This window comes from Orycteropus afer, unplaced genomic scaffold (genome assembly GCF_000298275.1).
Source record: "Orycteropus afer afer isolate SDZICR_OR568_19922 unplaced genomic scaffold, OryAfe1.0 scaffold00074, whole genome shotgun sequence".
Classification (NCBI taxonomy): domain Eukaryota; kingdom Metazoa; phylum Chordata; class Mammalia; order Tubulidentata; family Orycteropodidae; genus Orycteropus; species Orycteropus afer.
The window spans coordinates 3,628,290-3,655,598 of record NW_006921661.1 but is presented as its reverse complement, the minus strand read 5'-3'; the positions used below and the strand labels follow the sequence as shown (position 1 = coordinate 3,655,598).

The 27,309-nt window shown below is 51.6% G+C and overlaps 1 protein-coding gene across 1 annotated transcript in view; it reads left to right on the top strand.

Moving 5' to 3' along the window:
* MYO7A (myosin VIIA) overlaps positions 1-26,073 on the top strand; it is a 69,562-nt gene extending 43,489 nt beyond the window's left edge. The window contains exons 27-48 of the mRNA XM_042780956.1: positions 1,358-1,484; positions 2,260-2,379; positions 2,926-3,099; positions 4,492-4,719; positions 6,048-6,218; positions 8,701-8,818; positions 10,610-10,736; positions 11,897-12,066; positions 14,024-14,214; positions 14,883-15,007; positions 15,336-15,493; positions 16,451-16,604; positions 17,682-17,837; positions 18,139-18,244; positions 19,345-19,458; positions 20,558-20,645; positions 20,835-20,941; positions 22,282-22,467; positions 22,925-23,041; positions 24,287-24,370; positions 25,231-25,350; positions 25,984-26,073. Of these exons, the coding sequence (XP_042636890.1) occupies positions 1,358-1,484; positions 2,260-2,379; positions 2,926-3,099; positions 4,492-4,719; positions 6,048-6,218; positions 8,701-8,818; positions 10,610-10,736; positions 11,897-12,066; positions 14,024-14,214; positions 14,883-15,007; positions 15,336-15,493; positions 16,451-16,604; positions 17,682-17,837; positions 18,139-18,244; positions 19,345-19,458; positions 20,558-20,645; positions 20,835-20,941; positions 22,282-22,467; positions 22,925-23,041; positions 24,287-24,370; positions 25,231-25,350; positions 25,984-26,073 (3,031 nt within the window). The remainder of the gene's footprint in view (positions 1-1,357; positions 1,485-2,259; positions 2,380-2,925; positions 3,100-4,491; positions 4,720-6,047; positions 6,219-8,700; positions 8,819-10,609; positions 10,737-11,896; positions 12,067-14,023; positions 14,215-14,882; positions 15,008-15,335; positions 15,494-16,450; positions 16,605-17,681; positions 17,838-18,138; positions 18,245-19,344; positions 19,459-20,557; positions 20,646-20,834; positions 20,942-22,281; positions 22,468-22,924; positions 23,042-24,286; positions 24,371-25,230; positions 25,351-25,983) is intronic.
* The last annotated feature ends 1,236 nt before the right edge of the window (positions 26,074-27,309 follow it).

Here is a 27,309-nt window from a genome sequence, read left to right as displayed (position 1 = left end):
ATACCGAAAATTGTCACTTCTAAAGAACACAGTGCCAGGAGGCCTGGACCAAAAGTCAGGGCTTCGGTTCTGGTCTGCCCTTGGCTCCCTGAGAAATCACGACTAACCCTTCCCTTCTCTCAACCCCAGTCTTTCCATCCATAAAGTGAATGGGTTCAGTCTTTCCCAGCTGCAACTGATGTTTTCACCGGTCTGTGGCAAGGTGGGAAAATAAGGATGTTTCTAAAGCTAAGTTTGTTCTATTTAGAGAAATATTCTTTGTCCTGAGGTTTTGCCCTACTCTTTGGATATAAAAATTACTTTGAAATGATTGCAATATGCATTGTGGGCACCAGGGTGTGTGTGTGTGTGTGTGTGTGTGTGTGTGCGCGCCACTGTGTTTTAAATGTTCTTATTTGTCACGAGAACAAGTTGGCAACCTCCAGAACTTATTTTGAAATTGTACTTGCCAATGAAATCTCAAAATTGAGGAACCACTGAATTAAATAATCCCTTCATCCTGCCCAGCCCTGTCTGCCCTTCTGGGAAGGAAGAGTAGCTGAGTGCCCCCTGGTGGTCGCTTCATCCTTACAGGTCTGGCCCTTGGCTCTAGAGAGGCAGGCAGCTGCCATAGAGAGCCCAGTTTGTGGAAGGGAAGATTTGTTCCCAACAATTGCTACTTTTATGGAAGGCTTACTGAGCTAGACAGTGTGCTATCTTACCTCATTTTTTTCTTTGCAAAATAATTATTTAAAACCCCATAAAGTTAAAAAAAAATGCCTTCATTGTTTTAATCTGATTATAAAAACTATGCATGGTCACTTAACTATTCAAGCATTACAGAAATGTATCAAGAGAAAGTCAAGTCCTTACTCATTTTGTATCCTGTAGACCCCCTAGATGTATTTAGTTACCATTAATAGAAATTTTACCATTAGTGGAAATTGGGCTTGCTGTCATGACTGTGGGCTGGGGCCCAGAGAGGAGAAGTGATCTGCCTGGTCACCTCGCTGGTCAGGATGACGCAGGTCCGGAGCCTGTGCTTCTTGTTCCTGTGGTTGCTGGTGGCTTCTGGCTCCTTATGTGCAGAGCACAGAACTCCACACTCTCTGGAACGTGGGGCCCAGGCATGTGGAATCTGGCTGGAGTTAGAACAATGCTTCATGCTTGGTGACCTTGTCTCTAAATTTGGCAAGACCCTCTTCAGTGCCCCAAGCCCTACCCCAAGCCCTGGGCTCAGTTTTTTCTGCCTCTTCCTGGACCAATTTGTACAAGTTGGAGAGGACAGCTGTGCAATGTTCCACCTGCTGCTAGGTGAGTGGGACTGGAGGCCCTTCCTCTGGATCAAATCTCCCTTCCTTTCTCCCTGGCTGCCCAGGGATGAGATCTACTGTCAGATCAGCAAGCAGCTCACCCACAACCCCTCCAAGAGCAGCTATGCCCGGGGCTGGATCCTCATGTCCCTCTGCGTGGGTTGCTTCGCCCCCTCGGAGAAGTTTGTTAAGGTAGGGGAGGGGCCTGGTCCCTTGGGTGCAAGTGGGGCTGTCCCTGTCCTGGCACTGAAGGACATAGTGAAAGGAAGAAGCTCACCATTGGGTCAGAAGGCAGAAGAGTTTTGTAACAAGGGCCCTAGGGTCATTGCCCTTAGGCCTTACCACCTCCTGCAGGGCCACATCTTTCCGGTACTCCCTCCTCCCAGGCATCCGCTGCTCCACTCTATTCTTCTATTCTCACCGCAGCCCCGTTTTATTTATGAGGAGACTCTCCTGGACGGTGGGTAGTAGTGTCTTGAAGCAAGCACTTAGTTCAGCCTACTCTCTCATCTTCTCCTCAGTATCAGGCCCTGAGTTCTAGGGACAGAGGTGGAACCAGTCACAGCAGGACCACCCAATGGGTCAGCTCTATGAAGAGGGAAGCATTTACTCAGCAGGGAGGAGGCAGGGAAGGCTTCCTGGAGGAGGTGGAGGTCTAAGCTGGGCCCTGAAGGAAGAGTAGTAGTTAAACTAGGTGAAGAGGGGAGTATGGCATATGTGTGACAGCGTGAGGCAGGATGAGCAGCTCAGACAGATAGGGCCAGATTGTGGTACATGGCCTTAATCTCTAGGGCAGCAGGGAGCCCTGGAAAGCAGATGGAGGACATAGGTAGACAGGCCTGTGTGTGAGGGGAAGGCCTGGGGAGGGGCCCGGGCAGGAGACTTTGGAGGAAGCTGCTCTCATGGGCCAGGTGAGGCTCGAGAGAGGTAATTGCTGGCCCTATCTCACCTGGTCCTCTGCCTGCAGTTCCTGCGGAACTTCATCCACGGTGGACCACCTGGCTATGCCCCATACTGTGAGGAGCGGCTGAGGAGGACCTTTGTAAATGGGACACGGACACAACCGCCCAGCTGGCTTGAGCTGCAGGTGCTGCCCTGGCCCCACAGGGGCATATGTGTGCATGTCCCCAGTGCTCGCTGGTGCCCCAGAAACATCCCCTGCTTTGGGACTCTGTGGTTCCTCCAGCTCTAGAATCCCAGGCCCATCAGATCAGGAAAGGCCCCAGAGATGACTGGCTCCCATCTGTTTGCTTCATGGTCAGAGCTACTAGGGCAAGTGGGATCCCTCTGTCTCAGTGGCTTCATCTGCAAAATGGTGTCACCAATACTTACCTCACAGGGTGTTGGGATAGTTACATAAAATAAAGGCAGAAGTGCCTGGAAGGTGCCAATGCCTGCCCTCCTGCCCCAGAGGTCCAATTGGGATAGGTGCACAGCAGGGATCCTTGGGCACCTGTGATCAGGGACAGGCAGTGTCCTTGTCTAGGGCTCAGGGACTGCTCTAAGCCCATAGGAGCAGGGAGCCAGAAACTTGGAAGCTCCCCAGTTGTCCTGGGGGTGGGCCCCAGGGCTGTGGAAAAATGAGCTTGTCTGAGGTGAAAGGATTTCATAAACCCCCTTGGGTCACTTACAGGCCACCAAGTCCAAGAAACCCATCATGCTGCCTGTGACGTTCATGGATGGGACCACCAAGACCCTGCTGACAGACTCAGCAACCACAGCCAGGGAGCTGTGCAATGCACTGGCTGACAAGATCTCGCTCAAGGACCGCTTCGGGTTCTCCTTGTACATTGCACTTTTTGATAAGGTGTGAGGCCTAGAAGCCCCACTCCCGGCTCCATCCTGGGCCAGGCAGCTCCAGCTCCTATCCCAGTGCTGCCACCTACTGGCTTGAGTGACCTTGCACAGATTATAGATCTTTCAGAGCCTCGGGTTTTCTCCTCTGTTTTCTGCTCTGTCTGGCTCATTAGTGTTGTGGAGAGCTCTTAAGCACCTAAGGAAAAGGCCAACAGTGCAGTGTAAATTGCACCCAAGAGCTCATTTCAATCATATGTACTCGGGCAGAATTAATCTTTCCTTGGTACTGGCGAGAGTAAAGCATAGATAGGCTAGAAGGGCAGACAGCTATTCCAGTTCTCTGAGATTCCATTATCTCATCTGTAAATGGGAATATAATTCCTTATCATGTTGCTATTATGTTTGGTGGGAGCTCTGGTAGCATAATACCTAAGGCACTTGACTGCTAACCAGAAGGCTGGAGGTTCAAACCCACCAGCCACCTCCTTCGAAGGAAGATGGGGCAATCTACTTCCGTAGTGATACTGCCTCGGAAACCCAAGGAGGGGTCACTATGAGTCGGGTCGGCACATAACAACAACAACAATGTTATGTTTCGTGGAGATAGTTTATGGCAGACATGAAAGAGCTACTCAAAAATAAACCTCCACACTTCTTTACAACCTGCTGGAATATGGGCATCCCTCAGGCTCATACTTGGGCCTGGAACCTTCTTAGATGTGCTGGACCTTGGGTTTGGTGATTTTGCCTCCACACCCAGCAACATCACACACAGCAGAAATGCTCCCCCTAGAAGTGCTCCTGGCAGGTCCAAGGACAGAACTATATTGTTGGGCACGTTTTGCATGAATTTTTTCACCTGTAAAAGAAGCCCATGTAGCACAATGGTTAAGTGCTTGGCTGCTAACCAGAAGGTTGGCAGTTCGAACTCACCCAACTGCTTCATGGGCAAAAGATCTGGCAATTTTCTCCTGAAAAGATTACAGCCTAGAATACTTCATGGGGAAGTTTTTCTGTGGGGTTGTTATGGGTCTAAATCAACTCGACGGCATTCAACCCCAACCCAATATAGACACTTCTTATATTTTCAGTGATAATGTGTGCGTCAGTTGCACACAGGGTTTACACTAGGAAATGGAAATTGCCATGTATCCAATACTGATGCAAGAAAGACTGTAACTAAGTATGTTGGCTCTGAGCCCCTAGCTGGGAACCAGAATCCTGGTTCTGGTCTGTCTCCTGGGAGACTTAGGCACATCCTTTCCTCTCTCTGAACCTCAGTTTTCTATCTGAATAAGAACAGTTGGCACAACTGATGGCACCTTGTAGTCCTTCCCTGCCTGTGCCTTTATACCCTTCCACTGGGGCCTCCTCTGCTGTGACAACTACATTGTGCTTGCAGGTGTCCTCCCTAGGCAGCGGCAGTGATCATGTCATGGATGCCATCTCCCAGTGTGAGCAGTATGCCAAGGAGCAGGGTGCCCAGGAACGCAATGCCCCATGGCGTCTCTTCTTCCGCAAAGAGGTCTTCACACCCTGGCACAACCCCTCTGAAGACAACGTGGCCACCAACCTCATCTACCAGCAGGTGGTGCGAGGAGTCAAGTTTGGGGAGTACAGGTGTGAGAAGGTGAGTCAGAGGAAATCTGGTGGAGCTTGCTTGGCTCACAACTGCCTAATTTCCATATTTGAGTTGAGTGCTGCTGTCCATGACCCACCTTTAGCTATGTTGAGGTTCTCCTGACTGAGGTTGGACATTATCTAGGCTTCTGTTGGACTTAATACTACCTACCTCTTGGGACTTGTGAAGATGAGATAAAATTACAGGAGCAAAGGCTTTGAAGAATATCATGAAGGTATTCCTATACCATAGTGACTATGCATGGTACAGAGTATGCATTTCAGTGTTACTTGTTGCATTATTTTGACTTATTATAGTAAACTCTGCTATCCATTCATTCATATCAGAGTTTGCAAATGTGTATTCTCTTATCTCCCTCTAAGGACAGGAGCAATGTGGTTACTTTGCTTTTGATGATGATGGTGATAGTTCTGATGATACATATGGCTCCAGTTGGTGATTTGATGGAAGGATGAGGGTAGAAATGATGGAAATGAAGAGATGATGAAGGTAGTGATGGTGTTATTGGTGATGGTAGTGATGGTGGTGGTGGTGGTGGTGGTGAGGTGGTGACAGTGGTGTCGGTCATGGTGTTGGCGGTTGTGGTGGTGGTGGTGTTGATGATGGTAGTGTGGTGATGATGGTGTGGTTGTAGTAAGCAGGGTTGATAGTCAATAAGAATGCACCATATCAGTTGTTAAAATTCTGAAATACTTTGGAAGTATCTGGAAAACATCTACTATCTCAAGGCTACCAAGAGCCTTTCTTATTGCCCCTGATGCCAGAGCCTTAGGGAGCCCCCATGGGCATCACTGGGTCTGCACTAGCCTCAGGTAGAAAAGGGGCAAATATCCTGTGCCAGTCTGGCTCCCTGAGGCCTCTGCAGTATAGCCCATCCCCCAGGGCGGGGTTAGTGATGGTGATGAGGATAGTGGTGGTGAGCACTCCCTTCACTCTGACTTTCACCAGTGGCACCTGGGACACCATCTTCAGGGCTTGCTTGTCAGCCCCAGAGGCTGTCTCTTGGGGCTGAGCATGCAGAGGGTGGCCCATTACTGTGGACTGGCTGGTCTCTCTGGGCCACATCATGTGCCCCTGGTGCTCATGTTGGTACTGAGAGGTCCCAGGAGACAAAAAACAAAACAAAACAAAACAAAAAAACCCTCCAGGGATCTTATGGTCTCACTGAACAGAAAGAATTTGGTAGTGAGTTAGAGCACAAAGTTCCAAAGGCCAATGACTGAGAACTATAGGAAGCAAGACTAGGAGAGTTGCTTGGGGCTTCGGTGGTCTGGAAGCGCTTCCCAGAGGGGCCTGGGCCATATTTCTGACTTTAGGAGGATGACCTGGCTGAGCTGGCCTCACAGCAGTACTTTGTGGACTACGGCTCTGAGATGATCCTGGAGCGCCTCCTAAACCTTGTGCCCACCTACATCCCCGACCGTGAGATCACACCCCTGAAGACACTAGAGAAGTGGGCCCAGCTGGCCATTGCTGCCCACAAGAAGGTAGGAGGGCTAGGAGGGCCATGGTGGAGGGCTCTCTGGTGACTCAGGCTGAGGGACTAGGACTTGAGTCATCAAAGAGATTGAAGCTCTCCTTTGGCATCTGTCCAATTTTGGTGCTGCCAGGGGACAAGACAGGGGGCAGGATGACAACCTTGTCCTCCTGCCTCTCAGCAGCATCCTTGCCTCCACGTGGATTCAGTTCACTGATACATTCTGCCACCTGCTCTGGGGGTACCAGGAACACAGAGTGGGAGCAAAACTAGCCCTTTAGCCTCATGAGGGAAACAGACTCTTAGGTCCCCCTCTCCTAGTCTTGCTCCAGCCACTTACTGGTCCCTCAGCTTCCCAGGAGCCACAGCTCAGGTGTGTTGGTAAATGCTGGAGGGAGCTTCTGCAAAGTACATTCTCTTCTTGGAAGAAATTCTGCTTCAACTTCCTGCCTGGGGAATTTTAGGCACAGGCCCCTCCACCTCCGTTGCTTGAAGCCCCAGGCCCGTAACCAATCCTGAGTAGATCTTCAAGATCACAGGCCTGCCCAAGTAGTGCAGAGATGTACTGATGAGGAAGGGGACGGGGGAGGCGGTGGCAGAGGCCTGATTGCTGCTGTGCTGTTGCTGGCAGCGCACAGTGAGCTCGCCACCTCCCAGGCCCCTGTTGTGTAGGAGCAGAAACATCTTTGCGCTGAAGCAGACAGAGGGCTCACAGGTCAGCAGTCTCTCATCCCTCTACACCACACAGCCTCTTCCCTGGCCCAGGTGCCCAGTGCCCTCCTTTCTTCTTCCCTAACCACCTCTTCATCAGCCTCAGCCTCAACCTCTCCCTGAACCTTCCCTGCGCCCCCTCTTCACCTAGACTTGGCTTTCCCCTGAGGCCCTCCCTTCTTCTGTAGCTCTCTCCAGGCGAGGCACACTCCCCCTGCTCCCTCAACCTCCCAGGTCTAGCCTGAGTCCCTCAAGGGAGAAACCTGCCCTCTATACTTGGCAATCCCACCCCCACCAGTCACACCCAGTCAATTGCTAAAGCTTGTACATTCGGCCTCCCAAACTTCTTCTCAGCCTCCTTTCCCACCCCCAGCCCTACTTTCTCGCCATTCTCTGTTCACTTTCATCCTGGCATGCTCTGGGCTGGGTGCCGTTGCTCGTGCATTCACCTTGTTTGGCACTTGTTGTGTGCAGGCACTGTACCAGGCCCCGGAGGCTGCCATGAACAGGACAGATGGGATCTCTGCTTTCTCAGAGCCCAGTCCTGGGCCAGACCTCTGGCAGAGAGATATATGTGAATGTGTATTATTTTTAGAGTGGAGATAACATTTAAAATTTCAAACTCAATTCAAAAAAATTGGACCTGCTATATACTGCATGGGAGCTCTGGTAGCGTAGTGTCTAAGGCATTTGACTGCTAACCAGAAAGCTGGTGGTTTAAACCCACCAGCCGCTCCTCGGAAGGAAGGTTGAGCGATCTACTTCCGTAGTGATACGGCCTTGGAAACCCAAGGAGGGGTTGCTATGAGTTGGGTTTGACAGGAGGGCAGTGAGGAGTAGTAGCAGTATATACTGCATACACTCCACTTTCTAATTTTTTTCTCTGTATACATGTAGTTGTAAAAAAAGCAGGCAATGAAAACCCTATGGGTCACAACGGTCTGCATATGTATCTGCATATTATTAATCTTTCTGAACCTTTTAAGATTAACTTGGGGACACTGAGTACCCTTGCCTGTAAATACCCACTGCTTCCAGGACATCACAACTTCTAGCCCCTCAGCGGGTTGAAATGTGGCAGTGTTCTGATTCTGATCCCTCCCATTCTGCTCCAACACCACAGGTGGCTGTGTTTGACTAGGTTAGGGAGGATATTCTTAAATAAACAAAATGCTGGGGCTCTAGTTGAAGCCCCATCATTTCTTGCCGGGAGCACTGCAATGTCCCCATTGCTCTTCTCACTTCTGAGCTCCAGTAGCATCTCCATGCTATGTAGGATCTTTCTAACTCCCAGACTCACCTGGGGCAGTTCTGCCAAAAGCCCAATCTTGCAACTGTGGCTTGGTCCCCCATTCCGAGTGACCTGGCTCCTACACACTGTTTTCCTGTTCCTTCTCCTTCCGGCCTGGTCTAGCCTGCACACCTCCACATACCCACCCACATTTGCATTCGCCAAATGCCTCTCACTGCTCCCTGCCCCTGGGCCTTTTGCACGTGCAGTGTGTTAGCGGCAATTGCTGGCCTGTTTGGTGGGCTGGATTGGGAGCTCCTCGGGGATGAAGCCCATGTTTTCTCTGACTTTGAAGCTCCAGGGCCTGCATAGAAGCAGCCCCTACTGACGTTGACCGAAAAGAGAAAGACAGGGTAATGAGGGTGGCGGTGGGCTGATGAATATGTGGGCAAGGCCACATGCATGGGAAGGCACAGGGACCTCTTGGGGGCAGGGACATCGGATTTCAGACAGAGCTTGTTCTTGTCTTTTATCCCCTGTCCTTCTCCAGGGGATTTATGCTCAGAGGAGAACTGAGGCCCAGAAGGTCAAAGAGGATGTGGTCAATTACGCCCGCTTCAAGTGGCCCCTCCTCTTCTCCAGGTTTTATGAAGCCTACAAATTCTCAGGTACCCCCTCACTCTCCTGACTTTCAATCTCCCTCTGCCGTTCTCCAGTCCTTTTACTTCATGGTCCTGTCCACAGCAGGAGGAGATGGGGAATGGCTCAAGCCAGGCTTCCCAGTCTGCAAAGGCCCTGTCTACAGGGCTGTCTGGTCTTTTTAGGTCAAGGCTGCTGAGTGACCCCACCTTCCTGCAGTCCTTTAGTAACGGCATGGATGACTAGGACTCACTTCCTCCTTCCTCCCTAGCTTGGTCTCCCAAATTTAGCCTCAGTCTTGGGGGTCAGCTTATACAAAACAGCCTATATCAATTTTGTACAAGGAATTAACATTTCACATCTGAAGCTCCCAGGGATGGGTGGTATGCAGGCAGGGTTGGGTGGCCCCTGTCAGGGATGTGGCCAAATAGAGTTTTGTTCAGCTTTGTTACAGTCCCCAAGGCTGCCTCAGCCAGAGACTGTTCAAGGGTGGTACTCCAGAGCTAGGCAATGGGAACATAGCAAGGGTTTTCTGAGGAGGCTGTTCCGACAGGGAAATAAACCCGATGGAACTGAATGTCATTAGCCCTGGGCCAGATAAGGTACTGGGTATGTGGTGTATCCTGTCTCGTTATAGCTCCTCACCACAAAGACCACCATCCTATTAGTCAGGTTATGTTTGGTTGCAAGTGACAGAAAATCCAGCAGCCCTCCACATGGGCCTAAGATGGCTGCGGTAGCTCCAGGCATCATAGCCTCAAACACAAACTTATTTGGGCAGAAAAGAAAGTATCCCTTTCCTGTTCCTCTTTAAGAGCCCAGGGTAGTTTTCCTAAAGTGGCTTTTCATCTGGTAGACTTTCCTTCATGTCTTATGAGCTAGAATTAGGCCATGGACCCCTTCTTAACCCAGTTATTGGCAAGGGGAATGAGATCATCTTTATTAGCTTGGATCAGTCAGAATTCACTGGCACCAGCTTCCCCTAAAATCAAATAAGGGCTCCGTTGGCAGGACAGTGTCTTCACACTGCTTTGTTGTAGCAGGCCTTGGACCCAAGTGGGTCTGATCTTGAGCCCTGGCACATAACAAGTGGTCAGTGATGCCTTAGATCAAACATGTGAACAGTTATTGGGATCACTATACTGTTACAGAGGAGCTCTGGTAGCATAGTGCCCAAGGCACTTGGCTGCTAACCAGAAGGCTGGCGGTTCAAACCCACCAGCCACTCCTCGGAAGTAAGGTTGGGCAATCCTACTTCTGTAGTGATACTGCCTCGGAAGTCCAAGGAGGGGTCGCTGTGAGTCAGGGCTGACTCGACGGCACATAACAACAACAACAACATACTGTTACAGAAGAGGGAGGCTCAGAGCATGGCAGGACTGCTTCTGTGAATTGAAAGTGGCTGTGGCTGACACAAACCCACACAGGCCATTTGCTCAGCTGTATCCCTAAGCTAGCTCTGTGCAGGCCCTGTACTGGTGCTGGGCATCACCAAATGTTAGGGCTGAAGGGAACCTTAGGGTTCAGTTGGTTCAGTCCCTCTCTATACCCCACTTCACTATGCAGCAGGGACTTGCCAAAAGCAGTGGAAGGGTTGGGACTCAAATCCAGGTTTCCTACTGCAACACTCTCTTTCCACTACACCTTGGATTTGAACTTGTAGGAATGTTGTACTCTTTGATCCTCAGTTTCCCCATCTCTAAAATGGAAATCAGTGTATTCCCAGCCCTTGCTATCTTCCTGGTGGTTATGAGGTTTGGGAAGGGCTAGGGCCAGGAGTTCGGATGGCCTCCCTCTCAGTGCCTTTGTCTCTGTTCCAGGCCCCAGCCTCCCCAAGAACGATGTCATTGTGGCAGTCAACTGGACAGGCGTCTACTTTGTGGATGAGCAGGAGCAGGTGCTTCTGGAGCTGTCCTTCCCTGAGATCATGGCCGTGTCCAGCAGCAGGTGAGGAAGGGGCAATGGAAGCACAGACAGATAGATAGATGGGGAAGCAGAGGGCTGTCCTGGGAGATGTCATGTCGGTCATGGGGGTCTTTGAGGGCATCTCTGCCTCTCAGAGGACATCACTGAAGCTTAGAGGCCCTCATTGGCCTGTCCTGGTCACATGGAGATGGAGCGGTTTGTGCTATACTGTGCTGACCCCATGGGCATCTTTGTCTTAGTGGAAGGGGGCTTACAGTACATTAGTGGTTTGTCTGAGATGGAGTAGGTGGTTGGGAGGACCAGTCACAAGTGTGTGATAAGAGCCTGGCCTGGGATCCAGAGATCTGTGTGGGGCTCACCTCCATGTCCTCATCCCTCAAATACTTTTATTCAATAATAGGTGGGGAATAAATGCAGTAATCAATGGGAGAACTCTGTAAAGTGAGAAGTGTGGTGTACACAGGAGGGATGATGGATGATGAGAGGGGTTCCAGCTCACGTCTGAAGTGCCTAGATAGATAAACTTTCCACCAGTTTAGCCCTTCACCCTGAATCCTGGGTTTAAGTGTCTCTGACAATCTGATGGGGGCCAAGCTCTAACTGGGCCCATGCCAGGCACATGGAACCTCTGATGACAAGATAACCTCTGCCCTCTTAGAGCTTAAATCAAGAGGAGAGACAGATATAAGAACAAGCCATTTGAAAGCAGGAATCAGTGTGATGAAGGCGACGGGAGGGTAGGGAGGGTTTCTGGGAAGAGGTGTTATCTAGGCCAAGACTTGAAGGTGAGTAGGAATTATCCAGACAAAGGCTAAGCGGTCTGGGCTCACTCTGGGCATGTCCGACTGCGATGTGTCTGGCCTGGGCTGTTATCTCACCGTGGCTGGACTGTGTCTCATCCTGGGTGGACAAGCCTTGCTCTGCCTGGACCACATTTGTCTTGGGTCAAGCTGGGCCTCACTATGACTGGGCCACATTTGACCCTGACCAAGATGTGGCTGACTTGTTCAGGGCTGGGCCTCTCTAGCCAGGCTGTGTCTGACTCAGCTGGCCTTGGTCTCCTTCAGGGAGTGCCGCGTCTTGCTCTCGCTGGGCTGCTCTGACCTGGGCTGTGCTACGTCTCACTCAGGCCGGGCAGGACTGACCCCGGATGGGCCCTGTTCTCCGTGTTGGTCCTGCAGGGGAGCGAAAATGATGGCCCCCAGCTTCACGCTGGCCACCATCAAAGGGGATGAGTACACCTTCACCTCCAGCAATGCCGAGGATATCCGTGACCTAGTGGTCACCTTCCTGGAGGGGCTCCGGAAGAGGTCTAAGTACGTGGTGGCTCTACAAGACAACCCCAACCCTGGTAAGTGGCTCCTGGCACAGGTTGCCAGGCATTGGGAGTTTGGGGTGTTAGGAAGATTACATGCCTTCTCCTTGGCCTGATATTCAAGGCTTCTATTTCCTTGTTGTGCATCCTTCCTCAGGCAGCCTCAGCTCCACCTGGACAAACAGTCAAACTCTCTGCCCTGAGTGGAATCTTTTCCACCACCCCCCCTTCTCTCCCTCTGCTCTTTGTCTGGCTAATTCCCACTGGTTGAGCTGTCAAGAGCTAAGCAGCTGAATGTTGGCATGGTCAATTAAGACAATAAACCAAAATGAAAACATAAGCAGGAGGCCAGGAAGAAGGCTGCTGACTCCCTCAGGGTTCTGTTTTTCCCATGGAATGCGTCATGCAAGGGTCAGCTGTATCAGCAAAGACAGGTGGAATTGTTTCACTTCCAAGGGAGCCCTGAACAAAAGGCTCCTGCCATTTTATGGACCCAGGGGTCAGTGTAGGGAAAGGGACAGGGCTAGGAATGGAAAAGTACTGATCAGAGTGGAGACTAGTGGCCTCAAGGCCCCAGAATAAGGTGGTCTTGTCAGAGGCCCCTGGGAAAGGCCTCAGTGAAGGACCCTGATGAAGATCCTCCAAACGCAGTAGCTGGGCTATGGATGCAGATACTCATAAGAGTCTGGTCAGCCTGGGTGCCTGCATCCTTGATGCAGAGACCCCAGAGACTGCGACGCACCAAGTCTGGTTGAGATAGGCAGCTCCCTACCTGCAAGCCTGCCAGGCAGAGCCTTTGTAATTGTCTGTGGTTGGGCCCGGAAGATCACACATGGGATTTGGGTCAGAAGCAGGCCTCCTCAGATACTTAACTTCCTGCCCCTTCTCCAGGTTAGATCAGTTTCCGTCTTCATGTTCCTCCAATACCCACTGTCTCAGTTTCCTAGCACTGCTGTAACAAAAATGTCACAAACGAGTGGCTTTAAAGAACAGAAATTTACCTTCTCACAGTTCTGGAGGCTCCAAGTCTAAATCAGGGTCTTGGTCTTATCGATTCCATTCTTGTCAGGACCTTGGCTCCTTAGCTTTTAGAGGATCCTAACTCAAACCTGTCTTTCCCCATGTGTGTGTATGTGTGTGTATTCTGCTCTTTTCATAACTCAGAAGTAATTAGGTTTAGGGTCTACCCTACACTGGTATGACCTCAACTGATCTATAAGATTACATCAAGGAAGGTGATCTATTCTGCCCAAGGCCAACTGATTTAATCTCATTTTAAATCATAACAGCATATGGCCAGGATTTCAATACATATTGTGCCTGGGCACAATTCCATCCATAACAGTTACCATCTTCAAATGCTAACAGTGACAGCTATCAGGGCTGAGTGTCTCCCTGGGTCACCTAGGCCTTGGATGGAGAGATGAAATAGACCTTGGCCCTGCCCTCACTGGAGAGGAGGTAGAATAGACAGTTACAGCCCTGGTGACCAGTCAGTGACCTGGGAAGCCCAGAGGCTGTGGGTACCCAGAGAAGAGGCCCTTGCACAGCCTGGAAGGTCAAGGCAGAAGGGATGTCTAAACAGTATATTGAATCAGAGAGAAAAGTATGAACAAACCAAAGAGGCAAAAGAAAGCCAGCATGTCTGGGGACCTGAAAATGGTTTGGTTTGGCCACAGTGGGCAAAGCGAGGGAGAAAACACAAGAAAGGAGGTAGAAGAAATCAAGAAAGCCAGGTTACAACAGGCCTTGTGAGCATGTCAAGAAGTGTGGACTCTCTCCTGAGGGCAATGGAAAGGTTTTGAGCAGGGGAGTGGCCTACTCTGGTGGCCCTGTGGAGGGTGGGGGGGAGGTGGAGGCATGGCAGACATGAGTGGGGCAAAGCGTCAGCTTCTTCAGTGGGGATTAAAGGCTTCTATCAACCCAAATCAAAATGCTCCAACCCAGCCTCTTTCTCTGCCTGTATGTGGCCCCACTTGTCCCCACCCCTCAGCAGGGGAAGAATCAGGCTTCCTCAGCTTTGCCAAGGGAGACCTCATCATCCTGGACCATGACACCGGTGAACAGGTCATGAACTCAGGCTGGGCCAACGGCATCAATGAGAGGACCAAGCATCGAGGGGATTTCCCCACTGATTGTGTATATGTCATGCCCACCGTCACGATGCCACCGAGAGAGATTGTGGTATATGGACCAGGGTTTGGGGATGAATGGGAGGCTTCCTGGGGTCCCTCTTTGTCCTCTTTCCATATCTGCAAAATGGAGTGAGGAATTACATCAGAGTAATGATCTGCAGCTTCTGTTAAAACAATCTGAGGGTCTTATGGGACCACTAATGGGGCAGCTATCAAACCTGTGCCAATTGGGGAGGGACCTAGAAACTGCATTAGAGGTGGCACTGCCTGGGGGCAGAGCTCTGGATGGGAGAAGAGTGGCCTGGCGGCATCACCTCGCACTCTCTGGAAGGCAGTGACAGGTCAGAAGGGGAGGGCCAAGCAAGGCCCTGCTGCTTTGAATCCCCCTGAGCACAGCACTGTGCACTCAGAGCCCAGCTTCCCAGGTAGCTCCAATGCCTCTGCCTGTGTCCAGGCTTTCTGATTGGCTTCACATGCCTGGTTCAGCCACAGAGCACCTAGGAAAGGGTCAAGAGGACAGCATGCTGGAGGCAGCAGTAACTTCAGCGATCCCAAAGAGAAAGGGGCCCCCACAGTCTGAGTCAGGCATAGGATCTACTTCCTCCTCCATGGAGAAGAGTCTCCCTAGCCCCAATCCAGAGGTTCTGGGCTTTACATGGGTGACCCCAGTAGCTCCAGATGGAGAGTGGACTCAGCCCCCTGTCTCTCGGCCCTCAGGCCCTGGTCACCATGACCCCCGACCAGAGGCAAGATGTCATCCGGCTCTTGCAGCAGCAAACTACGGAGCCCGAGGTGCGCACCAAGCCCTACACCCTGGAGGAGTTCTCTTATGACTACTTCAGGTGATTGGGCTCCCAGAGCGGGGGGGGGGAGCCCTCAGGATGGTGAGCTGCAGGCTTCTGCCTCTCTCTAGTGGGGGTGATAGGAGTGGCTTGTCTTCACCAACCTAGTCTTGGTGAGGAGACAGGAAAGAAAACAGGCAGCTGCAAGTCTGAATGCCGGTGTTGGGCTGGGGGATGCTGGGTGGCTGTGGGAAGAGCAGGGGCGAGGAGGGGCTTCCTGGAAGAGATGGCATAGTGAGGGTGGCAAGAAATGTCTTACAACCAGGTGGTTTATCCCTTGGGGCTGCTGGCATAGGGGTCAATGCTGACTGTCTCTGTGCTGTGTCAGGCCCCCACCCAAGCACACGCTGAGCCGCGTGATGGTGTCTAAGGCTCGTGGCAGGGACCGGCTGTGGAACCACACTCGGGAGCCGCTTAAGCAGGCGCTGCTCAAGAAGACCCTGGGCAGCGAGGAGCTCTCGCAAGAGGCCTGCATGGCCTTCATTGATATCCACACCAGCAGGAGGGTGATGTGCAGGGTGGGAGTCACGGGGAGGAGGACCGGAGGGCAGGCAGGCCAGCTTCGGGCTTCTAGGGGTTTTGTCTATACCGCTCCTGCCTTCTGAGGGGCTCAGCTGGGTTCTGGGCAGATGTGGGGGGGATGCTGATGGAGTGACCCCATCCATGTGCCTGGCCTTGGACAGTGTGCAAAGTACTGCCTCCTGCACTGCCTCTTTGACGCTGTCATTCAGTTGACAGATGTTCACTGTGCCGTGTGCTGGGCCTGGTCCTGCCCTGGGCCTCTTTGCTCCAGGGGGGAGGGAGGCATGCTGATCAGGTTATTTTAAGGCTGGGATCAGTGCTGTGACGGGGCTGGGCAAGCACAGTGACCTGACCCACCTTGGGGAGGGCCAGAGAGGGCTTTCTGGAGGAAGTGCTATCTAGGCTGAGACTCTCAGGGTCAGTAGGTCTTAGCCAGGAAAGGGGAAATGGGTTCCCAGACAGAGGGAGCAGCATGTAAGAAAGGACCTGAGGTAAAAAAAGAACAGGGCTGTTTCAAGGGCATAGCTGAATTATGAGAAGGAGTTCAAGAATGATAATTTGAAGACATAGGCTGACAAATGAAGGGATCCCAAGCCGTGTTGAGAAGCTTAGATTACCCCGAGGCCAAGGGACAGCACTGGGCAATAGTTGACACAGATTTGCAATTTGGAAAGTCCACCATGGCTTCTGTGATGACTCTGAATGCATCAGGGCAGCTGGTAAGGAGGCTGCCTGAGGAACTGGGGATGTGGGTGTGGTGGGCATGGGGAGCAGGGCAGGCAGATCATGCCCATCATGTAGATGAGTAGCTTGAGGCCCAGCCACTTGCCCAGGGTTAGACCCTATAGAGGAGTGTGGCCTTCTGTCTACCAAGCCAGTGCTCCTCCTAGTTGACCACAATCCCTTCCTTGACAATCTTACCCATGCTCAAGTACATGGGTGACTACCCATCCAAGAGGACACGCTCCGTCAATGAGCTCACTGACCAGATCTTTGAGGGTGCACTGAAGGCTGAGCCCCTCAAGGATGAAGTGTACGTGCAGATCCTGAAGCAGCTGACTGACAACCATATCAGGTGAGCTAGGGGTGGCAGGCAGGCAGAGGGCAGATCCCTACCTCCTAGTGCTCACAGCTTGAAGGGAATCTTAAAGGCCATCCATCTGTTGTGATGGACAAAGAGCTCATTCCTTCTTCCTGAAGCAGCAGCTGGGATAAGTCCTTCCTCACAAAGAAAGCTGCCCTCATGTTCTACTTCTGCCTCCAGGCTCAAGGATGATCAGGAACCAAGAGGTGATGACTGCACACCTTTGAGCCTTGTCCGTCTCTGGGTTTAATAACTCCTCTCCTCCATGTTCCTGCTCTCTTATGTTCCTGCTGCTCCCTGACTGAGCCCAGATCCGGACTGTCTGCCTGCAGGATCAGCTTATGATCTCTGGCTCAGGCTGAACTGGCTGTCAGTCAGAAGTCCTGGGTGATAACTCCCATGGGCTGGGAATGTTGTCCCCCAGAGGGTGGCATCTTCTTGGGGGCTCAGCCTGAGCCAGGAGTGGGAAGTCCCAACCTGCTCATCTCAGAGCCTGAGAAAAACTCCACCCTCTCCTCTTATGAAGAAGTTTTGGTGGTGCAGTGGTTAAGTGCTTGGCTGCTTATCAAAAGGTGGACAATTCAAACCCATCAGCCATCTATTTCTATAAAGATTACAGCCTTGGAAACCCAATGGAGTCTTATAGGGTTGTTATGAGTCAGAAATGACTTGACAGCAGTGGATTCTCCTCTTATGTCCAGTCCCCACCACCCCCCAGTTTTTTTTTTTTTTTCAAAACATGTTAAATGTTTATTTCTTGCTTAGAATATCAAAACAAGTAATTGTGATTGATGACAATTCAAGTATTCAAGGTCCTTATATGTTAAGGCTTTGCTGCTTTTTTTTTTTTTTTTTTCACTCCCCAGTTTTGTCAGGAGGTGGGTCTGTGTTGGACCTCAGACAAGGGTGGGGGTCAGGGCAGGCATATACTGCCATGATGTGGACTGGAAGGGGGTGTTTGGGCCTCCAAGGGCACTCAGGGACAGTTCTGGAGGGAGGTGTACAGGTCCTTGTGATTGGCTGATGACCACTGCCCCCTGCTGGATGCCACACCTCTTCTTCCTGTAGGTATAGTGAAGAGCGGGGCTGGGAGCTGCTCTGGCTGTGCACAGGCCTCTTCCCGCCCAGCAACATCCTCCTGCCCCACGTGCAGCGCTTCCTACAGTCCCGCAAGCAATGCCTTCTAGCCACTGATTGTCTGCAGAGGCTCCAGAAAGCCCTGAGGTACAGTGGCATACAAGGGCCATTGGGCACAGGGTGTGGGGAAAAGCACTGGCTGTGGTAGTCATCCCTTGGGGATGAGGACATGACCACTCATCAGCTGGGGTCCTTCCCTGGAGTACCACACTGCTGGCTAGACAGAACCTTCAGGGTCCACTGGCCCATTCCGGGTGCAGTCTGAGAATCTGTGGTGGACAAGGACTAGAACTGAGGTCTGTCTCCAAAGTCCCCTCTGTTCCCTGCTCTCATAGTCCCACTAATCCGCCTGCTCTTGAGTCTGCTCCTCCCCCTCCCTGGATTTCAGAAATGGGTCCCGGAAGTACCCCCCACACCTGGTGGAAGTAGAGGCTATCCAGCACAAAACCACCCAGATTTTCCACAAGGTCTACTTCCCTGACGACACCGACGAGGTGAGGCCTGCTGGCTCCTTGGTCTGTGGGTGATGGGTTGGCTCCCATGGCTGACACATGGGCTGACACCACTCTCCTGATGCCCCTACATTTGCCCAGTGGAGTCAGGGCACAGTTAAGAGGCCAAAGACTCCCTGGGTCAGGGGATGCCCTTGTGTTTCTGGTCCAATTCCCTGCTTCCTGGGCAGCTTCCTTGAGAAAGCTGTGTCTCTCTCCTTCCCTTGAGAGGCTTTGTGGTGGGGAAGAGTCCTTCTCCCTCTGAATTGTGCTCTGCTCTGGTGCCACCCCCACCCCATTCCCAGTTCTGTTCCTGGACACAGAGTCCAACTGGCCTCCAGCTCTGGGCCTCCACTATCATCCTGAGCCCACATTTCTGCAGGCAAAGCCCGTGACCCATTCCCGCCTTCTCACCTGACATGATTGTAGGTCCCTCAACCCTGACCCCCTCTGCCAAAGGGTCCTGTTTGTCTTTCTGCCACGTCCATATGGTCAGGCTCCCTAGTGAATCACCACTCCCTGCTCATCTCAGTATAGTGTCTCATTCAGATAAACATGAGTCCAGTATCTGAAGTTAGTTTGAAAAGCAGTTTTCAAACATGTCTAGAGACCAGAGACTCAGAAATGTCACAATAAACTTCCACACAGAAGGACAGAAAAGCTTCCACAAGTCCTTCCCTATCCTTCCACTTCTCCCTTCCATCTAAATTTCACCAGGCTCTCAACTCCCTCTCAATCCCAGTCAGAGCTGCTGTTTCTCTTCTATTTTGGAATTTTGCTTTTTCTCTTCCTCAAGGCACTCTCCTTCCAATCACCTCTTGCCTTTGCTATCACTCCTGTTTGTACAGCCCAGGCCCAGGACCCAAGGCAGCTAAAGCAAGTCCTACTTGGGGGACTAGGGAGAAAGACCCAGACATGAATTGCTTTCTCATCTTCTTAAAACACTGGGCCCAGACCTGAACCCATGGGGGAAGCCCCTCAGAGGGAGGGTGTATTGCATGGGGCTGGGGCTTGGTCCACCTGGAGGTGCAGCCAGAGGGGCATGAGAGGCCCGGCTTCCAGAGGGGGCCCTGCTGCAACCAAGCAAGCACCACCTTTCTCAGGCCTTCGAGGTGGAGTCCAGCACCAAAGCCAAGGACTTCTGCCAGAACATCGCTGTTCGGCTGCTCCTCAAGTCTTCTGAGGGATTCAGCCTCTTTGTCAAAATTGCAGACAAAGTGCGTAATATTTGTTCTTAGGAGCTTATGGGGTAGCAGGTGGGGAACAGAGAAAGAAAAGAGAGTGAGAGAGAGAGAGATAAGGAAGGAATGAAGGGAGGGAGGGAGGAAAAGAAAGGAAGGGAGATTGGGAGGGAGGGAGGAAGGAAGTGAAAGGAAGGAAGGGGCAGAGGGAGGGACGGAGGGAGGGAGATCAGCCTGTATACAGCACCTAACCAGGCCCATCTCCTTCTTACATCTCTCTCTACCATGGCTCCCTTTGCTTGGAGCATCAGACCCTCTTTGCAGCCAGGTGCTCAGGAACTCTAGGTTCTGGTTACACCAGGCTCCTCGCCCTGCTGCCATACATATGTACTTTCCAGACTTTGCTTTGACTGCTCTCTGGGGCCAATTAACCCTTGAAACAGTCCTTGAAGGAAGGCATGATTATCCCCATTTAATACAACACAAAACTAGGGTTCAGGGAAGTTAAGTAACTTATCAAAGATCACAGGACTGAGACTCACACCCAGGTGAGTCTGACTCCAAAGCGCATGCCTCTGCTACCATCCCACGTGGCCGTCCCTCCATGTCTCAGCACTTAGAGGTTTTAAAGGCCCAGCTTTAAGGCCCCTTCCCATAAGAAGGCTTCCCTGACCGTCTCAGGTAGAATTAGATGTTCCCTCCTGTTTCTCTGACAGTTCCGTGTTCATCCACATCTGTCTCCTCACCTCATGCCTGTTCTTGTGCCAGGCACTGGGGACCCAGAAATGACCCTGATGAAGTCCTGTGCCCAAGCGAGCTCGTGAGAGGAGTTGAACATGGGAGTCAAGAATGTCAGCTCCAAGGCAGAGGCTGGGCCTCACTCTCTGCCATTTCTCTGTGCTAGGGTAGCATCTAGTAGGCATTTGCTAAATGACTGAACAACTGTCACTCAGGGCAGGAAGTGAACCATGTTTTGGAGACACTCAGCTGGCAGTTAGGGCAAGGGTGGGCTGGTACAAGGAAATCCTTCCAGCTGAGAGTGAGCGTCTTTTTGGAGAAGACCTTGGGTGGGAACGTTGAAAAACTCAGAATTTGTTAAACTAAAATGAATGGACTAGAATGGCCATGTCTCTAGGTCATCAGTGTCCCTGAGAATGACTTCTTCTTCGACTTTGTTCGACACCTGACAGACTGGATTAAAAAAGCACGGCCAGTCAAGGATGGTAACGTGAGGTCTGGGCCCTGGGGGCATCTGAGGCCCAGAGCAGGGCAGGTGCTTGCTCAAGGCCAAAGTGTGAGGTCCACCTGGGTGGGAGCCAAGGCTAGGCTTTCTCTGGGCTGGTGCTGGGCTGGAAGGGCACGGGCAGGACTCTGTGCTGGGACCCTCTGGTAACCTACTGCCTGTGCCACAGGCATCGTGCCCTCGCTCACCTACCAGGTGTTCTTCATGAAGAAGCTGTGGACCACCACAGTGCCAGGGAAGGACCCTATGGCTGATTCCATCTTCCACTATTACCAGGTAAGCTTCCCAGTGCCTTTCTGTTCCTGTTGCCATGCTCATGGCTGTCAGGCTGCTCAACTGTGTGAAAGCGGAGTCCCACTGTCTTGCCAAGTGAGGGGCCTATAACAGAATGATGTCCATGAGATTCCCAGGAGTATGCTCATCCTGCCAAGGGAATAGCCCGACTTTAAGTCCTTCTCTTTCCTAACTGTCCAGCCCTCAAAGGCTTGATTTTCCCTCCTCTGAACTTCTAAATTTCACCTGTTCAGGCTCCTTCCTTAGTGCAAAGCAGTTTTTTGAATTCAAGATTCTGCTATTGTAAGACCCTCTGTATGATTCGTAAACACCTTCTAGCACAGGCCAGGCCTTGCAGGAAGTTAGGAGGAATTTTTGTTGAGTTTCTCTTATGTGTCTGACATTTTACAGAGGTAGAAACAGACTCAGAGAGGTTAGCTGACGTAATTGAGGTTATACAGCTGATGGAACTGGGGTTTGATTATGGGTCTTTATGACTGCAGATTCAGAGCTCTTTTTTGTGCTACAGCCTATTCTCCATTCTGTTGGGGGGACAAACTAGGATGTTGGGAGAGTGGAGGAAGTGGGGATAGTGACTGCTATGGCAGAAAGAATCCTGGGCCAGAATCAGAAGACTGCTATCTTCCATACCTGGGATCTGCCTCTTTCCCTTCTCCACACAATAGACGGATGGATGGATGGATGGTGGGTAGGTAGATAGATGGGTAGGTGGATCAGTGGGTAGGTAGATGGATGGGGGTGTTGATGGATGGTTGGCTAGGTGGGTGGGTAGGATGGGTAGTGGATGTCCTCAGGTCAGTTTCAGTTTCCCTACCTTTCAAATAGTAGGTAAGACAGCTCTAAGGCTCCAGGAGCCTGTGGGCAGCACTGGCCTCTCAGAGACTTCATTGCTGCTTTTGGTCCACTCCCCATCCTCCGTCACTTTGGTTCTGGGTCAGGAAATTCTAGAGGGGAGCCAGTGCTGCTGCTGAAACCACCTGGCCTCAAGGGAACACAATGGGAGGAGGGCTTTCCCAAGGCAAGACAGGTCCTGGAGGGTCAGGAGTGTGGAACAGAACAGTCTTAAGAATTTCTTCATCTTTACAATTGGACTGCTCACCTCACTGGACTGTTAAGTGAGGGAATGGGATACATGGCTCTGCTTTTAAACTATAAAGTTCTGAATCTCTATGGGGGCATAATTGCTATTTCCCTGTACTATGCCATGTACTAGGAAGCACTGTCATCTGACACTGTAGAGGTGAGTGGGGGTAGGTGTTGGGGAAGGAGCTCGTCGTCGCCTCCTGGTCCCACCACTCCTGGGACCTCTCTCTCTCTGGCAGGAGTTGCCCAAGTATCTCCGAGGGTACCACAAGTGCACACGGGAGGAGGTGCTGCAGCTGGGGGCACTGATCTACAGAGTCAAGTTTGAGGAGGACAAGTCCTACTTCCCCAGTATCCCCAAGCTTCTTCGGGAGCTGGTGCCCCAGGACCTCATCCGGCAGATCTCACCTGATGACTGGAAGCGGGTGAATGTGGGAGAGGCAGCAGCAGTGGGGGGAGGTGGCACCCCAGGAGTCAAGAGGGAAGGTGCTGGCCAGCAGCCCAGGGAGGTACTTCTTTTGACTCTTTCATGTGATCAAGTCACTCTCCTGTTCTTCCCTTCACCTACTTCTTATCCTCCATACAGAGGATTCAACTGGCCACTTGGCAGTAATTTGCTTCCTTCTAGTTACCATGGTGACCTGATTTTATTTGATACCCAAAGGACTGTCTGCTTTGGGAGGGTGGGGGGAGGCTAGGGAAGACCTGGCTCTGAAAGCCCATTAGCTGGAACAAGAGGGGAGACCCTCATGTCCTCCCAGACTTCCAATCCTGCCCCTCCAGGGCCCTGACAGTTACCAACAGTACAGAATGAGTGGAAGGGGAGGGGACCTCACGTGGGGCCGTGTCCTGCCCCTGCCCCTGACTCCCTGCTCCCTGCAGTCCATTGTCGCCTACTTCAACAAACATGCAGGGAAGTCCAAGGAGGAGGCCAAGCTGGCCTTCCTGAAGCTCATTTTCAAGTGGCCCACGTTTGGCTCAGCCTTCTTCGAGGTGAAGGTATGTCATGCGAGGCTTCTCTAAGAGGAGGAAGAAGGCGAAGAGGGGGATGAGAGGCACAAAGAGTCTTCCCAGGATTGTGAGAGGAAAGGAGGGAAGCATCTTGGCCTTGCTAAGTGCCAAACCCTGGGGAAGAAGCTCAGCATGGCAGGGGAAGCAGATATGTAAGCAGGTGAGGGTAATGGAGAATGATCTGTGCTATGACAGCGGGAAGCCTTCACAGAGAAGGCCGGGAGGCTTCTGATGAAGGCATCACTTGAGCTGTCCAGGGATACCCTGGGGAGGGTGCTCCTGGAGGAAGGTACAGTGTATGCGGAGGCCCAGAGGTGTGAGAGCTCAGGCCTGGGCTGGAAATGCAAGCGGTTGAGGGTGGATGAGCCCTAAGGTGTGAGGTGAGCAGACTGGGGTGAGGCAGGTTGGCAAGCAGGTGAAGGCATAGTTTCCTCCTGCAGTGCTGCAGCCTTGGAGGGTTTCTGAACAGGGAGACTAAGACCAGAAGCCCCTCTGGGTGTGGGGTGGAGGATGGATCTCAGGAGCCCAATCTGAGAGATAGAATGGCAGGGAGGCTGGTGAGAGAGGCTGAGGGGTAGGTCAGGACAGGGAGAGGGGGTGACCTTGTTGTATACCTTGGATAGCAGGCCTTTTGAGAAGCTTGTGGGAAGAGAGGTAGGTTGGCATCTGGGGGCAGGTGTAGGGTTCAAGGAGGGTTTTTTTTTAAAAGGTAGGAGGCATTAGGGGTAAGAGAAAAGAGATAGCAGAGATGCCTGGAGGAAAAGGAGGGAAGGCATGGTTGAAAAAGGTCACAAGTGGGGTAAGCGGATAGGGAACAGAGCACCAAAGTGGGAAGGGCAGTTAGCTTTGAGGAGGAGGCAGGGAATCCTCTACTACACTGAGGGAGAAGGAGTGTGTGGGGGAATGTACGTAAAATGGTAGATGGGGGCGGTGTCAGGGCAGTCTGATGGCTGTTTTTTCTATGATGTCTGATGCTGGGGGTGAGGATATGGAGAGTGGAGGAGCAGTCACTATAGGAGAGTCAACTGTTCTGGATCATTTGGGGACCCATGAGGGATTTGGGGTAGCAGTAAGGATCCAGCAGAGGTGGAAACTGTGAGTACCTTTGCTCCCCTAGCGCCAAATAGGCGGCAGGAGAGGTTAACTTTATCCCAGCTACATTCTTGTCACCAAATGCACATAGGTTTTCCTGTTCCATAAGCCATCTTATAGGCTTATGTCTTTCTTTACTAGCAAACTACGGAGCCAAACTTCCCTGAGATCCTCTTAATTGCCATCAACAAATATGGAGTCAGCCTCATTGATCCCAGAACCAAGGTGAGCAGTGACAAGAGTGAGCAAGCAGGGCAGGCTTCTTCTCTACCTCCATGGTGGCCTCAGAAGGGCCTGGACTTCGGATGCAGCACACCCTAGACCCGAATCCTGAAAGCTCCCACTGCCCCATCCTCTCTCCATCTGCTCCTCTCAGCCATACTTCTTGAAAGGCTGTATTCTGTGGGTCTACTTCCTTACCAAATCTAATGAACTCTTATTAATATTTGACCTTTCAGCAACATTGGATGCTACCAGCCATTCTCTCCTTCCAAAATGCTCTTTGCCTGTAATGGTCAGGATGGTCAGGTTGTGCTAGGGTAACAACATGTCCCTACTGCTCAGATATGTGAGCCAGAGTGATCCTGACCCAGTGGGGCAGGAAATGTAGTCCTACCACGTGCCCAAGAGGGGGCAGAAGCATATAGCTGGCATACAAGACTAATGACTACCATCTCCCCTTGGCATGTGCCATACTCCTAGTTTCCTCTTTTCTCTCTGGTCATTTATTCCCAGACACTTCTGTGGGCCTCTTCTCTACCCAGTCCATAGTTTTGGTTCCCAAGACTCTTCTGCCTCCTCAAACTCTCCTGGGAGATCTTATCCAGGTCTGCTCCCTTAGGCCTCTCCCAGATTGAGCTCTATGAATCCATTAGTCTCCTAAACTGGATTGGGTATCTGACCAACTGGTCCAAATCAAAGCCTGGAAGAGGGAGGCACCTGCTTCATTGCAGAGCTGGCCTCTCCCTATTGCTCCTTATCTTGTGAGAGGGCCTTTCATGCTATGGTGTCTGTGGGCTGGACCTGGCGGAGAGTAAGACCAAAAGGTCCAAGTTGTGCAGCTTCATGCCCTTCTGATCCCCCAGGACATCTTGACCACTCACCCCTTCACCAAGATCTCCAACTGGAGCAGTGGCAACACCTATTTCCACATCACTATTGGGAACCTGGTGCGTGGGAGCAAACTACTCTGTGAGACATCACTGGTGAGAGCTTCTGGGCCTGGTGGGCTCTGTCTTGTCCACAACTTCAACCATCCTCCTGACCCTTAGAACAAACATGAGGAGCACTGTAGCTTGACCAAGGGTCTGGCTGGGGCCAGGGTCAGAGAATAATAGTTTGAGGCTCAGCTTAGGGTAGGGAGGGGGCTTAACCCCTCATTCAGCACCTGTTTTTTTTTTTTTTTTTTTGAATGCCTTCACTATCTGGGATTGAGTCTGTGGTTATAGCCCTTTATCCCCGAGTTCAAGAGTAGAAATATTAGCATGAGGCTTCCTGAACTGAGCTCAAATTTCCCAGGAGGTCTCAGCTGGAATAGCCTTTAGAGCCACTCCTGGAGGTAGACATCCAGAATTTGAAAGATCCACAGCTATGAAATTAATGTGGGATCACAACAGCTCAGAACCTCAGACAAAAGGCTGAATGAATCCAACCCTTCAATTGTCCAGATGAGGAGACTGAGTCCAAAGCAGGGCAGGATTTGCCTTGCACCAGGGTTCTTGTCCCCCAGCCCTGGGTTCTGCCCACTACAGAGTTTCCTGGAGGCTGCATTCTGGGTTTGAGTGGGATGGCCTTCTTGCATTCTGAGCTCTACTTATCATTCTTGCTCCTGTATCCAGGGCTACAAGATGGATGACCTCCTGACTTCCTACATTAGCCAGATGCTCACAGCCATGAGCAAACAGCGGGGCTCAAGGAGCAGCAAGTGAACAGTGATGAGGAAGGCCTGGCTCCGTGCTTGCTCTCTAGGCAGCAGCTGGCTTAGATCCAGATGCTACGGGGGATGACCTTGGCTATCCAGGCAGGGAGGCGAGACTGGCTGGCCACTACTGACTGCACCAACTCGGTCTCCGACCCTTCTAATGAGGCAGCCTCGCTGATGTGCAAATCTCCCCTCCATCACCCTTGAGGCACATGGGTTGGGTTCTAGTCCTGGTTTGCTGTGGCATGCCCAGCTGAAAGAGGCTGAGATCCTTGGATGCTTCTCCTATTGCAGACGAGCCCCACCACGTGACTTCTTGTCCCTGTGACTTCTTGTGCACTGTTGGGACAGAGGAATCAAGAGGACATGCCAGCTCTCCATACTGGGAGTGCCCAAATCAAATGTGCATTGAATGGAATATTCGGAAACCTAAGGGACTGTGATAATTCCCCTAAATCCAGGACCCTCAGCTGTGGTGAGGGAGACAGACTGCTTTTATATATTATAGTGTGAGTTCTGAGCCTGCGCTGAGGCTTCCTGGTTCCCTCAGGGCATAAAGTGTGTGTTTCATCCTCTGGTCCTACAGTCTCTTTGCTGGGGCAGGTGCATGTCTTGGGGGTTCCTCATAGAGGAGAAGCCTGTATTACTACTTCCTTGGCCTGTGTGTACAGGGCCAAGCTGGTTTGAGTCTCAGCACTGGAGTGCCTTGGCACAAGCTGTACTTGCAAGTGCTGGGACTGGTGTGGGTTGGGGAAAAATGCCAGGAGTCAGCAGGAAAGCATGGAGCTAAGTGTGTGTGGGCTGAGGATACAGGGGAGGAACCAGCTTCTAGGCCTTAACCAGGGCCAATGAAGTCAGAGTGGTCCTTGCATCCTGCCAGAAACATCTCTTTGGCTTATCAAGACATATTCAAGAACCCCAAGAAAGGGTATGCTGGGTTAAAGCCTTATATCCAGAGAGTATCCGTAAAATTACTTCATGGCTGGGAATGGGAACAACAAATCTGGGCATGACCTGGACAGGTCTGGGGGTGGGGGACTTCAAAATTATGGGTAGGGGGATAATACTGGGCTATTGCTGTGGTGAGTGCCTGGAGAAGTGACAGTAAATAATCCCCTTGAGGTGGGAGTGATTGTGACCCTAAGATATTAATCTGTTTGTCCTTGAAGTTCCTGATACTTCAGCACTGTCACATCCTGCTTTCCCTCACGCATTGTCTGGTGTCATTTACATCTGTGTCCAA